Below are 17,083 nucleotides of genomic sequence, written 5' to 3' on the forward strand. Positions count from 1 at the left end.
GCTGCATAATTAAATACTTATAAGGTCCCAAAAGCGAGATCTATTGGCTATGCCAATGCTTGTTCTGTTGGCTGTGTGAGTGTATCTTTCCACCGTCTTTGGAATACGAGAGGGAGTATTTTACATCTGAAATGTACTCTCTAATTGTACATTTACTCCCCAACCATGCTTTATATACACAAATGATTTTTTTCAATTGTTTTGAACTGCAGCAGGATTTTTTTTACACTTTTTTTTGTCTTCGCTGAAGCGCAGGTGTCAAACCTATTTATTTTGCTATTGATGGTTTTAAGAGAATTCTAAAATGTCTTCCTCGGAGTATAATTTCATTACTTTTTCTGCAACAAGATACCAGACGCAGTTCTGTGCGTTCAGCAGAACGGGGTATCTTTGCAATATGCACACTCTTTTGAAATATTCAAGGAAACGGCTGTGGATTGAAAAAAAAACATTCAGAGTCGAACAGGACGACACATCTGCTTTTCCTTGCTTCTCGCAGGATCAATAACTTTTGCATACTTCATCTTCTATTGAAAAATGGTAAATGCCTGTGCGGAATGGCTACGGACTATGTAAACCCACTGTGTTGCAATGTATTCTGTCCTAAACTTACTGAACCCCTGCACCCAAGTTGTGAACGTTTATTATTTTATAGAGTAGGATAATTTCAATTTGTGGCAATAGGGAATTTCGACATTACAGTATTCGCTACACCTGGAAATGTATTTTGGTGATACGAGTGACTAAGGACAGATGTCACAGTCCACTTACCATCAGCGTTCAACCTTAACCGTTTGCTACGGAGCTTGACATGACATTTAGGCAGGGCTTTAAGTGGGATGAAAAAACTGGAGGGTGTCTCACAGGGGCGTGGCAATGTACTTCAGGGTGTGGCTAAAAAACACCTATGCTAAAAATGTGAGACCCGGCCCACTTAAAGCCTGCATTTAGGGAAACTCTTAAGCTAGATCATTGTGTATTGCTCTGTTCTGCCTCTTGCAGTCATGTCACTTTTTACATAAAATGTGTGCTCTCATAATAACCTGAGATTTCATCAAGACCGCGTAACCTGCCAACTGAGGAGTAGCTCTGCTGCCCAGGCTTTGACAGAGGGTGGCAACATTTGCTGTGCTATACTTACCTGTCACAATACTCCTCTTATCCCTTGCCAAGATGAACTAGGGCACAATAGTGGAGACTCTATTATCCCGTAGTTTAAGGTTAGTTATGCTCCTAACCAAACTCCCCAAAGTCTTATACTGTCTTTCAAATGCATTTCCCCCTTATGCAACTCTTCTATGTTTTAGCGTCTATTGCTACTCTTTGTTTTAGCGTCCATCTATAAAGCACTATATTCTTTAGTGATTTACGCTGTTACGAAATGTGTGATGTTGAGTTTTCCGTGGCCCAAGACTACCCTGAGCGAAAAGCAGGTATGTGTCATTTCTATCCGTTTGAAGGATTTGGAGTGGCAGCCATGTTTGATAGCTGTACTGGCTTGCTGTTAGTCATCCATAGTGCGAGTTGTCACAGAACACTGACTCTCATGAGCAGCGCAGCTAATCGTGATATGTGCAGTAACTGCTATTATTGCACTTATCGTAATTACGAGTTTTGTGAAAAATATGGTCGGACTGGTTAAATCTTCTGATATTTATTGGGGGAAATCGCCTGTATTTACCGGAACATACGGATTTGGTGTATTTTATTTCCGAAAAGCTTGTAACCCCATAAACTCCGATTCGTAGAGTATGAATTTTATCAGGCGCTATAAATATCACAGCAAATACTGGGTCACTTGTAATGGGAGTTTTTGCATCCTTAGTGAATCCGAATCTGGAGCTCTGCCAGCCCTGTGCTAAGAGCAGTTCGGTCCTGGTACTCTGAAATGCTGCACATCCGCAGCATTTTATCACTGTCTAGCACCTGGGCCACATTGTCTGAAAATTATATAGATACATTGTTAGATTCAGATTAAACAATGAAATATCTTTTTTTTTTTTAGGTTTCTTTCCAAATAGTTCACAGGACTGTGAAGCCTTTCTCCGCCACAAGATGACACTCATATCACCTTCAGTATTAAAGAAGTATTCCATTCCATTTGACAAGGTACAGTTGCATTACAACAGTAGGTGATCTATTGCTATTGCATTTGTTTGAGCTGTGATTTGTGTCATTACTAATATAACCTGACGTTGAAATTTAACACATGCTTACATATAAGCATGTCATTCTAATCATAGCTGTTTAATGTAAGGTAGTGTTTCTCATTTGCTGTCTTCTAAAGAATAGTTCCCTTTCTGCTGTTAATTTTTTTTGTTAGTTTATTACTCATTGTCAAATGGCACATGGTTTCTTCACAGTGAGAAACCATAAGCCAGGACACAGTTGCGGGCTTTGACTATCCCATGTTTTTAATAAATTAGAAAAGCTTTCGGAAGTATCTGGTAAATGTAATGGTATATTGCTTTCCTAGATTATGCTTTAATGTAAATCGTGAAGCAAATTTCTCCTTTTACCAATTGCCTTCACTATGTTGTGATTTACATAATCAGTTTTTGGAAAACCAAGGTCAATCTATAAAAGTCCCTTTGCTAAATTAAGAATTTGTGTCTAGTTTTCTGCAATGTCACTCTTCGGTTTTACAGCTAGTTTCCTGCCAAACATCAAGTAGGTAGAAACCATAAAAATATGAAATAATGATCACCACATACAAAAGTGGTAACAAATATTTTTTCTTCAATCTTTTTTTTAGATATCTGGGAAGAGCGCAATCTTAGCACAGCAAACCTTGACATTTATAAAACAAAGAATATACAATTTTCCAATCTTACATTTTGTAGACCCCTTCACAGTAAATCTCAACCTGGGTTTCTTTATAGTCTTCAACATGTGAGGAAAAAAAAGAGGCAAATTGGGCGTGAATATCATTTGGAAAAAAAATAATTGTTAGGAGAGCTTAAGTGCAAGTTGTCCCACATATCCTAAAAGGGCTTAGTGTTGGGGGGGGCTTAGTGTTGGCGGGGCGACTTTCAGCACTTGATGGTTCACACAGCACAGCATGGGTTTACTTATCTCTACCATACTACACAATTCCATATTTTTTTCTTTTTTTGCCTCTGAGACAACCTAACTGTACAGTCTAGTATTTCTATTGGCATTTCAAATAAGCCTTTCTTTAAAAAAAAAAACAAAAAAAAACGAAACAACTGATTGCATGCGAACTGCCCCAAAATAAACATGCAATATAAAAAATAAAGCGGATAACCTGTAAAATGGGTCCAATCTAAGGAGTTCTAGACCCCAGAATTCAGCTTCAGTGGCAACAACTGTTTTTTTTTGTTTCATTGGTTAATACAGAATACCTTGCATGTAAGCCTGTATCTTGGAAAAGAGGGGCAGTAGGGGTCTAAAGATGGCATGAGGGAGCACCTATTCGCCCTAGAAAGGATATAAGAGTTGCAGGGGGGGAGAGGGGAGGAGAACAGCAGAAACTAGATTTGCAGTTTTTTGTAAATATTATGTTTATTAGTACAATTATGCTCTGTGGATATGGGGGCAAGTACAGGTCACTCCCCCTTACCCCCTGCGCATGACTAAAGACTTTGATGCATCTGGCTCAGTGGGATGCAGACTAATGCAAGGTCGTGCTGCTCTTTGTGCAGTGAGTATGATGGGTTTGGGCTTCTGCAGCCAACACCAGCTTGCAGAGCTGTAAGCCCAGCACAGCGGTAGTTGGTCCTGGAATTGTTCAGCACAAGACCTGGCCACAGTTAGAAGCCAGTGCCCAACACTGCAGTGGAAAGTGGGGATTCGGTACAGGCCTGCAGCCACCCCACACTGTACCATGCCTTGTGGCCAGCAACCAGTGCATGCCTGAAGGCCATGGACAATATTAAAACATGGAAGTTTTATAATAGCCGATCATCAAAAAATGCCAACATTAATTAAAGAAACTCCTACAGGTCAGATATACTTTGTAATGTAAAAGATCTAAAATGTATGATATTACCAGTGGTGTCTCTGATAATGTAATTTGTCATCTGTGACACGCTGTGAGGGCATAAGTAGTACATGGGGCGTTATGATTTGTTCGGCTAGGGATATGATGCCTTTGTGTGCCTCAACTGTGGCAATAACTTGCCTATTGCTCTACGTTGATCTGCATAGGATGACCTTTAGCCGTCGTTCTGCTCTTTTTCGAAGCACATACTCATGCTTGTGACGGCATCCAACTTGCGGGAGCGCGCAGCGGTGCGCCACAAGCACGAGTATGTGCTTCCAAAAAGAACAAACAGCTGCTGCTTCACGTGCGGGCCCGCCCTCTCCCACCGCGCTTTTCTTTTTTACATTTGAATAGCATATGCTAGCGTTCAAATGGCTGCAATGTAAGTAAAAAAATGTTTCTTTTTGTTTCGCATCACGCTTTAACTTTAATATGGCACACTCACAACTTTCTTTTGTTGTGCACTCTGCACCATTGTTTTTTATTTAAATTAACACTGTGCACATAACAAATGACGCCTGCCGCCCGCAGCCCCTCCCGCCCCAGGGCCCTGTGATTTAGGTTTTCAGCATGGCGCCCGCTTTTACATTTGTTCAAGTGGCTAGCAGGTTGACTTTTACTCTGCCAAATGCGGCCTCAATATTCACCAAAAAAAATGAACTAATTTTTTCAGACATTCTCAAAACTGTAAATTAAAAAAAAATCATCAGTATGGCATAATCCATGTGAAGTATTAGATTTAAAAATACCGGATACAAATTCAGTGCGACTATAACAAATAGTTAATGTTTCATAAAGTAGCAGGAAAGAGCGCTGAATTGTCATCACATTTACTCTAACGCACCCACTACAAACCCATGCTTCTTTCTGTGGGTGTTTAAGGTTCCACTGGATCCTGATGGACAACCAGCACTTTAGGTATTTTACTTCATAGATCTCAACCATAATGTCTGTTAATATAAGTTTTTTTTAAACATAAAAAAAAGTATTGCACACTAATATTTGAGGTTTTTGGCTCTTAATTTATAGTGATCATATTTTGTTTCTTGAGTCTGTGACTTCTGTTCCATGGTCCATATTTGTTTCCTGAAAGGTTTTTGACTTCTCAAACGTCATTAGCTTTAGTCAATGAAACATGTATCTGGGTTTGCAGATCCTTAAGCGTTTTCTGAGGTTTATACTTTTCGAGTTAGTACTTTTTACCAACCTGCCAGTGTGTGCTCTCATCCTCTTTATTGTGGAGTAGCCTCCAAGTTGCTCTGATATGGGTTATCAGACAGTGGTGCATACTTTGAAAAGCTCAATTTTAGGTTCTCGGTGGAAGACAGAACAATCTCATTCTTAAGCCTATCAGATAAACCCTGGTTTGTGAAGTGAGTGAGTTGCAAAACAAAATCTGATCACATTTACTTTCAGAACCAGTACACAAATGTAATGCTACAAATAAACTTGATTTGCTAGTTTATCGTTCAGGTTATTTCTTTTTAATAATTCAGGTTACTCACACAATTCATTCCAATCCACTCAAAGGCTCTATTCTTATAGAACAGTATTGGCAAGCAATTTTTAATGGGGCAAGACTGTGCAGTTTGTATTCTATTGAAGATCAAAAATAAATTGGGGATTTGGTACACACCTGAGGAAGTGGTTATTCCTCCTAGAGGTTAGGGGGCTATTTGTTCTTTCTTTGTTGTTGATATGCCTGCCACCCCAAAGGGACTGTGGGACAGGTCAAGTTGTATAGAAATTTAGAAATAAAACCTTCAAACTAAAGAAGTATTTTCCCCAAATAGCTTTTGAACTCTTCGACCGATCCTCTCCATAGAATCAGATGATTGAGCTATGTATCTACCTAGTGAGCTGAAAGTTTTGCACGCTAGCCAAAATTAACTAAACAAAAAAGCACTTCCTATCAAGGACAAATTTTAATCAAAAGAGCTATACTCATCAGTAATACATGTATACAGTCACAAATGCCTTAGGATATCCTTGTGTTCTATGGATATTATGGTTAATATCCTCCAAAACCTAAAGATACCTGAAATTCTGTAGTTAAGTTGATCTACAAAACAGTAACTACTAGACTCCCCACCATGCATTGTTTGACTGCACGTATGACCTCATTGATGGAAAAAATTAGTGACTTGTTATATGGCGTTGCCAATAACGGCATTATCAAATATTTAGTAGAGACTTAAAATCTTGCAGCGCATGACAAAAATCTTTTCGAAAGGTAAAATTGATTAAAAAAACACTACAGTAATGGGAGCAGTGGTTACCTCACACACGTAAAGTGGTCCTAAAATGACAAGGAACTGATATCTTGAAAAATACAATCTATTGGCAAAAGTTGTAGTTCAAGGACTGTTTTTTCATATGTGGTAGCAAGGCAGCAGTAAAACAGACTGTTAGTCCGAGTATCGGTTTTGGAAAGGGAACTAATGCTGCAATTACACTGAACATTGATTAAAATCCCAGCAAATGCCAGTTGGAATGCTATTACATAATGTAAAGTGCATGACCAAATATGCTGTTTTAATGTTTAAATGTGCCTTAAATATCCACTGTCTTATTCGTTGGAAGCAGCATAATATCTTCAAATACTGTTGGAAGATAACCAAGTAGATCATAAGGATTATAATTATATAGATATGTCCGTAACAGTACAGCTTTTGTTTTACATATAATTGTAGCATACACCATATGTTAGATCAATAGAATAGTAACCTTTGTTCTCTGTATAAAGTTGCAGGTGTGATACCCATGAACAATGTTGGTAATAATGTGAAAGCAGTATTTCTCCTTGTATGTCTGCCATCCTGTGTGGTGTCATGCATAATATCACATGTGAGAGCTTGAGCAGTGCATTGTCGGATAGTAATGAATACAAAGATTTAAAAAAACTGGTGAATTTCAGGGAGTTTTAGATTTTAAATTATAACCATAAGGTGGCGTAATAACGGAGGCTGCGTGAAGTAATGGCTGTCTGTTGTGCTTTGTGCTTTTCTCTCACTGGTAAAAGTGGGCAGTGCAACTGTTCATTGTCCAGGGAGTGGAAGCCCAAAAGATTCTCTCTGGGTCCTGTGCAAATCTGTGCATAGACTTGCCTAGAGCATGGTGCTCTGCAGAGTTGAAGTAGCAAAATAGCAGAACAGTGTGGACCTGTTCTGTCTTGTGTGCTAAAAGCACAGTTATGCGGGTTTTCACCTTCCTAAACACTGCAGCAGCACAGCCATACTTGATATCCCTGAGCTAACCATGGGAACGTCTGTGGTACTGCACCCAAACTGCTTCCTCCACAGGGACAACTAGAAATGTTCTGAGGTACAATAGCAGAAGACTCTTTTGCTCCAGGCACAAAAGAGAGAAGTACCACAAACGAGTAATCAATGTTCTGCTGGAGTTAGATTCCTTATGCTAGAGCTAGTGGCATAAGTGTTGGGGGCAAGGCAATGCTGAAGGCCATGCCCTGCCACCTAAGCTCTGTTGACTAGTTTGTTTCTGATATTTTTTCCAGTTATGGCTAGATTGGGGGATTTACTCCCAATTTATTTTACAGCTCTGCCTGTTTTGAAAGTAGTAGTGTGATTTTACCACAGCAAACCATTTTGCTGATGTCATTAGAACACACACACATTTTCTTGCAAAGCTACATCATGTCTGTTTTACTGGTTCCCTCCAGGGGAATCAACAAACTCTGGGAGACTTTTAGAATCACCATGTGTGGGGATAAAGGACTCCAATTTGGTTTGTATAGCTTTTTATTAGAAACATTTGTGAAGGCTTTAGTGCGAAGTGGCCCAAATTTTAACATGCTTTTACATGGGAGTGGAAGTTGCCTCTGCACCTCAGGGATTAAAACTAATTCTCTGATTACATTGCCTTGATAAACCAGAACACAATAAAAATGTTGGTGTGCAATATATATACATTGGAGCCAATGTAACCACTATTAAGTTTACTGAAAGACTATTTTGTATAGCACATGCGCTGAATCAAATCATTTGTGTGCGCCTCTTGCTTTTACAGTTAAGGAAGGTCACACCCAGCTGCCAGAATTTTTGGGCAGTGCCCTTGCAGGCTCTTGGGAGACATAGATTGGATGGCCATGTATCCTGTACAGACGGTGCTTGTCATGGCCTTACACTGTGGGCTGAAAGCAGGAGGCCTGGTCAGAGAGCATGGCCTTTCACTGAGATCACTGGCACTACCAATGGCTATGCAGTGCTGGCCTGCCTTTACACAAGGGTCTAAAATATTGTATCAAAATCAATGAATACAGTGTCCAAGACGTAAAGTGTTGTTTATATAGATCACAAAGACTGCATTATTATAAACAGAATTATTCCCTCAAAAACCTCTACTTTAATGGACTTCATGTTTTTTTATATAAATGTTTCTTATTGAGTTTGTCAAGCAATTTACATTGTAAAATATTCATCATATTAGTATTTAGTTTATATCCTGTGCACGTCAACCTAGATTATAAAGTTAATCCAGTAAAAAATACAATTCACCTCCTTCTATACAATATTCCAAACTATTCTAGGATAAGCCCCCTCCCAGACCCAACATGATACATAGATGAAAGAACACAGTGCGCGGATGACGTTACTTAGCTTTAAGTGAGGCTTGCCAGAAATTCTTTTGCCTTGACCTCAGATGTAAAGAATTAGAACTTCTCCCGCCAGACTACCTTCAATTTTGCAGGATTCATGAGATAGGCCTGTGCTCTTTTTGTTTGAAAAGGCTGTATCAGCTGACGCAGCCGCCAGCAACGCTCAACTGTGAAAGACAGAAATCAGGCCTAACAAAAAACGTGCAACCATCATGTGTGTGTTTCCAATCTGGACAAGCCAGATCTTAAATTGCCTGCCTGCCGCAAAAGAAAATTCTCCACATAAATTAGTTGTGCTCTGTGTCTAACCCCTTTCTGAGATGACTGTGCATTCTGCTTGAAGGGGAACCTATTAGTCCGTTTAACCTCCTGATCCCAATCTCAGCTTGCCAGTTCCGGAAAAGCTCCCTTAAAAAGGCCAACAACAAATTTACAAGTATTGTCTCCTACTTGCCCCTCTGAAATACCCAAGACCCTAAGATTATTCAGTCTTAGCCTGGTCTCAAAGTCTTCCAACTTCAATTGGGTATCTGCCATTTGAGCTTCCAAAGTCTCAGTTGTCGGTTTGTGTATTGATGCCCCACTCCCAAGAGTCACAACTCTCTCTTCGACTTCACCTATTCTTCTTGCGAACGCCGAGCATTTTTACGCGACCCTTCGAATAGCCACTTGCACCTTCTGACAAATTGATTGAGTCTTATGGCTCTCAGCGTGAGTCTCTTCCCTGTGACTCATTATACTCTGATATATAGGTTCCAAGGAGGCTCCTTCTGACTGTCAAGTCATCCCACCCATATCACTCACTCCACCATGACCTTCTTTTAAGGACGTCGATGCAAAGTAATCCCAAAGAAGCTCCTTTGACCCAGTCTTAGACTTCTCCCTGTGAGCCAACTTCTTTCTCTGGACTGTGGTAACATCTCCTTGATATCAATCTTGGGTACTTACATCACTCAATAAGCTGTGACTTTCATCATCTGACCAGTCAGAGTGGTCCGGGAGTGAGAATAATTTGTCCCCCGAATCAATATCCCAACCATGTGTGTTGTGATTGGCATACCATATTATCCTCCTGAATCACCCCTTTAGCAATTATTTCAGCCATTCCTGCACAGGATGCCTCCTCCCTCTCTATTCACACAGGTACATAATCTCCAACTGTCAAAGAATATTTTTTACCTTGATCGTGAATGGGCTCCTCAGAGCCGCCATCAAACCTGCTTTGCAGAGTTGTCCCCCTCGGGCGGCCTTATCACCATTTTCCAAGCTGGTCGGACTTTTTCTCTCCTGAGATGCCGCCGCTGGGGAGCTTCGTGCGTGTTTGTAGGAGATGCAGCCTTCATGGCTACAGCTTGTAAAGGTTTTTTGAAAATGGTAGCCACGATCCTGGCTTCCGTGCAGTCTCTTGCTCCTTAGTTTGAGCCGTACTGAGTGGGATCGGGCTCTTCCTCTCTCCTGAAGTTTTGACCACTGCCTGTTCCAGCATCCACTAAGCCATCTGAACGTTAGGTGCTGCCTCGGGTTTTCACTGCCTTTGCCGTCTTAGGCGGAGTCATGCTCCTCTTTCTCTTCGCCTGATGGCAGGTGTCCAAAGCTGCTGCTGCCCTGCGGAAAACTCGCCTGCTGAGTAACCATCAGAAGTAGTAAGCCCCCGAAAAAATAGTGCCGAAGGGCCAGGCAAATTAGCAGCTTGCTGCATCCCCCTGTCAGGATTAAGGAGACAGCGTTCCACGAATAGCGGGATGGGTGAGCAGAAAGGATAGACTCGGCCACCATATTGATCTTTCTCTCGCAGGCTTTAGTTTTTTTTTTTTTTTACTATCCCTCCCTATGTCTGTTTTTTCATTTTTCTTTGATTGGGGACAGCACAGGGATGATTCATGGGGGTGAGGAGGGTTGGGTCGATGGGCAGGAGCATAGTATTCCATCACAGGACCTATTGGTCCCTTTGCTTCCATGAAGAGTCAAAGTGGGGGGGGGGGAGCGTTCAGGGGTGGAAAAGGAAGGGGAATTGGGGGCTGAAGGGGAAGGGAGGTGGTGGGGAGGAGTGGGGTTGCAAAACAAAATAAATGTTTTTATTTTTATAAAAATCACAGCAGACAGATATTGTTTGGCAGTAAATTGCAGAAGTTGTTGTTGTTGAGTTGTTTAACAGCAGCAGCTACTGGCCAATGTATCTTTCTGTCGGGAGAGACGGAGAGTAAAATACATATTAGTACTATTAATTCATGTAGATTGAATGACACGAATAAGAAGAGCAGGGTGGCCCTTGCCTTGAGATTCATGAAAATAGATCTTGTATGTTTACAGGAGACCCCTTTCCCATGGGATAAGCAAGGCTGGTTGAAGGATCTGGGCATATCTGTAATGGCGTGTACTCGGAGCTTCTGATCCAGGATTCAGTTTCTTCTCTTCTCCATATAATATGTTAGTTAGGTTAGATTATTTTTTTGTTTCAATATCCTTGATAGAACAGTTTGGGATGGAAAGTTACCCTAGAGCAATGCCTGATAATAATCCCCTCGCTCTTGAGGTCTCGTTGGTATTATGAACAAGAAGTATTGAACGTTTGATAGGAAGTTTCTACAAGATCCATTATACAAAGAACATATGTCTAAATGGATTGTGGAAATATTTGATATAAACAGAGGGTCAGCAATGGTGGGTTCAGTTTGGAATTCCTTTAAAGTGAGCGTTATAGGGGAAGCTCTCAGCTTCTCTCTTTATTGACAAAAGAGATGCGATAAGGGGATTATATGATCAGTTTACGTTGGCTGAAGTTGATCTTCTAGGTAATATTACCAGGGAGTTGAATGTTCAGGATTCCCTGCAGCTGATAGCTATTTTAAAAGCTAAGATCAATAAACTCTTAGGGTCTGAAGTAGCTTTCAAATTTCAGTAACATAAGTCAGTGTGCTATAAATTTGGTGAAAATACAGGACAGCTCTCGGCTAAACTAATCCGGCAGAAAGAAGTGGCAAATCAAATATTAGCCTTAGAAGATCAAGCAGGGCAGGTGTTTGAATCTCCAATGGAAGTTATTAGACCCTTTTAGGAATTGCTTGAGCAGTTCTATACTAAAGAGATAGATCCCTCAGAGGATGATTGTAGGGAGTTTTTTCGGGATTTGGTAACATCTATGGTCAGGAAGGGAGGATGAGGCCATGTTGGATGCCCTAATAATATGGGAAGAGCCGTGGGAAGGAGTGTGTTCTTTAGCTACAGAGAAAGCCCCCGGTCCTGATAATCCAGTTGAATTTTACAGGCTCTTCTTTAAAGAAATTCAACAAGATATGTTAATGGCTGTCTTGCAGGTTCAAACTGGGGCAACACCAACTTCGTGAGAACTTAATAGTATTTTTGTTTTTAAGAAAAGGGGGAAATCCGCAGTTTTACCTGGATCATGCAGGCCCATCTCCCTAATTAATTGTGATGGTAAAATCTTAGCTAATAGGTTAGGTAATGTCATTGCTCCTTTGGTGTGACCTCATCAACATGGCTTCATACCGGGAAGAAGTACAGTCGATCATGTTCAAAGGGTTATTACTTTATTTGATATTGCCCAAGGACCCGGGATTGGCGAATCTTGCAGAGTCCCCTTTGATTTATGAATAGATTTTGGGGTATGAAGTAAAAAGATTCTAGGCTAAGAATATTGAACCCAGTGATTATATTAAAAAAACTAGATTTAAGGGTCTAAAGGCTGCATACAGGGTCTGGCTACAGGTTAAACAGGTGTCCGGGATTCCTAAAGTAAATGTGTATACCCCCATGATGGCTTCAGCAATACTCCTAGTAGTGTTCCAAGATCATGTCACATCTAGATGGGTGCAGAAGGGGGTGAGATCCTTGGGGAACCTTTATATATAGTCAACTGTACTCCTTTGCCGAACTGCATGTGCGTTTATGGCTTGGGTAGTGGTGATTTTTTTAAAAAGCATTTACAGCCTTGAGATTTTCTCCTCAAAAATATGATGGATTCTAATGCTGTGACCCAGATTCCTTTGGTGGAAGCCATAAAACGTAAATCAAAGGTTGGTATGATTTATCAGCTATTATTACAGGAACTGCCAGATGACTTGGAGGAACAAAATTCAGAATGAAAGATAAGATTAGGGGTTGAGGGGCCCTATATCTATCAATCATTCTTGGAATTGGGGAATAGCATACTTCTAACATTCAGCCTGAAAAGCCAACATTTTATGACCGCTTTTAATTTATATTATACACCAGCAAAGGTGGCAAAATGGGATGGGTAGATAGGGGGGTAAATACAATAGGTGTGGGGCTCAGCTTGCAGATAGTCTTAACATATATGTATGTCCTAAACTGGGGATTTATTTGCAAGAAATTGAGATGTTCCTGGGATCAGTATTAGGGGTAGAGTTTCAAATAACCCCTGTTTGATGATCTTGGAGATTAAGGATGATATGTGTAATAATGAAGTGAAGCTACAGTGGGCATTTTTCCTATTTTTAGCTCTGTCAATTGCCAGACTGTGTATCAAATCCCAGTGGCTAAGTTTGGATCCCCCCCCCACCTTTGCAACTTGGAGATCCAGGTTGTTAGCAATATATAACATGGAGGTTTCTTTGTATGACCTTAAAGGGGCTAGAAAAAGAAGTCTGGGACATAGAATCTGGGCACCGATTTCTACCTGGATGGAGGGCACAGAAGGTTAAAAAATGGGAAGGATTTGTCAATCCGGGGAAGCGATGTGACAACTTTTACATATTTCAAAAGCTCTGGTTTTTTCTTCTTCCTGGATGCACCTGCACTTTTGAGAGCCAGGGGCCTAGATTTGTGTATTATATATGGTATTAATTTAAATGTATTTGTGGTGTATCGAAATTTCTTTTGCTGCTATTTATGTTTGATGTAATGTCATATAATATGGAGTTTATAGAGGAAGACTGTAATGAATTCTCTCTGGACTCTGTTGTGTATATTTATGCTTATAAATGTGAATTTCTGTGATTTAAGCAATAAATAAAAATATGGAAAAAATTAAAATTAAGTTAGTCTAGTACAGTAGAACTGTACTCCAAACCAGAACATATCCTCAGTCAAAAGGCAAGTGCTCCACTCCAAACCCCATCATTATTACAATTATATTTTATAGAATCGGCAAGAGTTCGAACTCCATTGTAAACAATGAGAAGCCGGCTGACTCTCCCAGCAGGCAAAAACACAAACAGTCCATGCATCACCAATTGCCTATTAAGCCCCAGTTCCTGTTGATTAGTCTGCAATATAGTCCCACATCTCTGGCCTAAACCATTTTTTTTATTTCAGTTAAAAAAATGTCCTCACTGAGGTCTAGTTCCTGTTAAATCATAGAGACCCTGAATCATCTCAGCCCATTTATTAAGTCTTTCTGTAACAAGGGACGACATAGTTCTGATCAGATACTAAATTACTACTGAGGTTTGTCAATAATGCTGAGCTATCCAACCATAACTCTGATAGTCCATCACCCATGACCTTACACATGATTTCACTGATTATATCACAGATTAAATCACTGGTGGTATAACATAACATTTAATGTTGTTACTACTTCAAATGAAGTTAAATGAAAAATCAACTCTTGAGTGTGCTAGACGCAAAACAAATCAGCTATTGTGAGGTTCCAGGACCTCAGAGACAGTCTTTGAAAAGAGCTTGTATTTCACTGTTAACAGTAATGTCTAAGAGGCATTAGCACAGCCATTAGGTGTGCCGTTAGCTGCTACCCATTTGATATTCCCAGTGCTTATTTTGTTTAAGAATGGTTTTGGTATGAGGCATGCATGTCATGAATAGCAACATTGTCTAAAAGCTAAATAAATGTACATATCATTTTTGTATTCATACATAATATATAATAACATGTAAAAATGTGAACTATGGCCTACACTGAAGTGCAATGCTAGTAGAAACTTTGTTGAGCTTACTTTGTGTGTAATAGAGCACCCACTAGTTGCACCATGCAATGAAAATTAGAGCTGCATAGTGCAGTATGTTAAATTATTGATTCTTCACCAATCTTTATCATCTAGCACTACACCAGTTGAGTTGGCCCATTTAGCTTTGAATTGGGTTACATCACTGGCTGGTTCTATGAGCAACGTCCCATGCTGAAATCCATCAATTTAAATTTGCTGGATTAAATTGAATATAGTTGAAAAATTATGACCTTGGTGTAGTTACTGGAATAAGAAACTGTTCAATCATCTGGATTTGCTCAAATGAAAAGTGAAAAAGTTAACATCTGGTTGCTCTGCTTCTGAGAAGGCTAAACTATCTTTCAGCTTATCGCCAGAAAAAGAAGATTCCCAATTTTATACATATTTAATTGTACCCTACAAAAGCCCATAGAGATGTCCCAACCGAAAACAACAAGCTTTTGCAATGCAATAGGTCTCGCATGTATGAGAGTTTGAGCTATTGGCATTGTAAATAACAATGCCTTTTATGTGTTGTTTTTAAATCGATAAATAAAAGGCATTGTCAATTACAATGCCAATTGCTTAAACTCTCGCGAATGCGAAACCTATTGCATTGCAAATGCATGCAATGAAAGTTTTAAAGAGCATTAGGAGAGAGTGTGTCCTGCCTGCAACAGCAGGCAGGACAATGCAATTTGAGAAAAGAGTGCTCGGAGGCTGTAGTTAAAGCCTATGAGCAACATCACATGGAACAGGGGGTGTCGCCATGGGAGGTTACAAAATGAGGCAAGGCGATATTAAAGAAGGACTACTAAGCCTTTTGACCAATGAACAGCCACTGTTTTAAGTGGACAATGACAAAAGCCAATGAAACATGTGGGCGGAGCTTCAAGTCCCTACCTCAATACAGCATACGCTGCCCAGGCTCGACCTAAAAAATACTTCTTAGCTCACGCAAGATGGGTCTCACACAATTTACAGTAGGAGTGGAAAGCAACATATGAAGCATAATTTTGCTTTTAGAAATTGTTGTGGACTTGTATTATACAGATTTTGAAAGCTTACTAAAACTTTGATAATTGGGAATGCCAGTGCTCCTTAACATAAGTAGCGTTACAGAGTTGTCATAAGAGTCATGTTTAATCATAAGTTCCCAGATGTGTGACACAACTGCTGCCAAATTAATTTGATGGAGGTACTGGACTTTTTAATTATCCATATAAAACTTGAAACTATTCAGTACATTTTAGAAAATAAGGTGTTAAATAAAAAACAAGTGAAACTCGTGAAAAGACATATAATGGAAGTTTCGCCATTTTAACGAAAGAAATACTGCCAATAATAGACAGCGGTAACTTATCCCATTTTTGGAATAAACTTTTGACCTTAGCAGCCAAAGACACATAATTATTCTCATACATCCCATTTGAATAATTTTTCGAATCAAACCTTAAATGCCTCCTAGGGTTCACTTTGTAATTGATACGTAAGGTGGGTGGTAACACTTCAAGGGGCGCATTGAATACCACCACCAGAATTTTTGTGTTATCAGTCTTGTAACCCCACAGTTTAATGTATAGCTTAACTGCAGTCAGAGCCATCCTAGTATTTTGATGATCTGTTGCTAATTACAAGGCAGTATTGTTTGCGTAAAGTTTATTGACCGGAAAGCCTCTAATAAGGCAGAGCTAGAGAGCGCAGATTGACCATAGATGAACAGAGGTTCAATAAACAAAGCAAAAAATTAAGGAGAAGTAGGGCACCCGTGCCTGGTTATCATTTTTTACATTTACGAGACCTACGTTTTTATTCTTAAGCACTTGCGAGGAGTATCTTTCAGATAAAGAGCTTGATTTACTTGACCAGTGTTTTTATTCTTAATGATCACTTGCAAGGAGGATATTTCAGATAAAGAGGCTATCACCCTTGTGATGGGAGTGAGAACATTACATTTTCATCTAGAATGTAGAACAAAATTTACCAGCTTACCGGGTCGAAAGCCTTTTTGGTGTGCAGGAAAACAACTGCAGTAGGATGTTTTTTATCTAGAAATTGTCAGATGCTTCAGCTAAAAGGTATGCTAATTATGCTAATTTGTGAAATGGAAGCAATCCACTGCGTTAATGTAGGTATAAATAACGATTGCTATTAACTTTTTCTAATATTTTGTAATCTGTGTAAGTGTAATCGAGCAATAGGTGCCCAGTCTAAGGAGTTTGTGTCGGGTTTAAGGAGACTCACTGGCATTGCTTTTCCAAAGGATGGTAGAATTGTGACTCTCTACACTGTGAGTAAAAAGCTTAGTTAAATGGGGGAAGTAACTGAAGCAAAAAGATCGTATAAAAATAGGAATCAAAGCTTTAGCAAAATCTAAATTTGCCAAGGTCTAAGCAGATGGTCCAAGAATGAAATAAGTTGAAGTGGCAAGCTGCTACTGGATTGGTTAAACTTTTTGAATCTATGTTTGTACACTTTCATCTAGAGGAAAGTACTTTTAATTGTAGTCTTAAAGGCCTCACACAGAATGGC

At 39.7% G+C, this 17,083-nt stretch overlaps 1 protein-coding gene across 1 annotated transcript in view; it reads left to right on the forward strand.

The window, feature by feature from the left end:
- Positions 1 to 17,083, forward strand: part of KDM4C (lysine demethylase 4C) — a 1,697,337-nt gene that overhangs the window by 495,906 nt on the left and 1,184,348 nt on the right. Inside the window, exon 7 of the mRNA XM_085633463.1 lies at positions 2,006 to 2,109. Coding sequence (XP_085489589.1) covers positions 2,006 to 2,109 — 104 coding nt within the window. The remainder of the gene's footprint in view (positions 1 to 2,005; positions 2,110 to 17,083) is intronic.

The sequence above is a fragment of the Triturus cristatus genome, chromosome 2_1 (genome assembly GCF_964204655.1).
Source record: "Triturus cristatus chromosome 2_1, aTriCri1.1, whole genome shotgun sequence".
Taxonomy (NCBI): domain Eukaryota; kingdom Metazoa; phylum Chordata; class Amphibia; order Caudata; family Salamandridae; genus Triturus; species Triturus cristatus.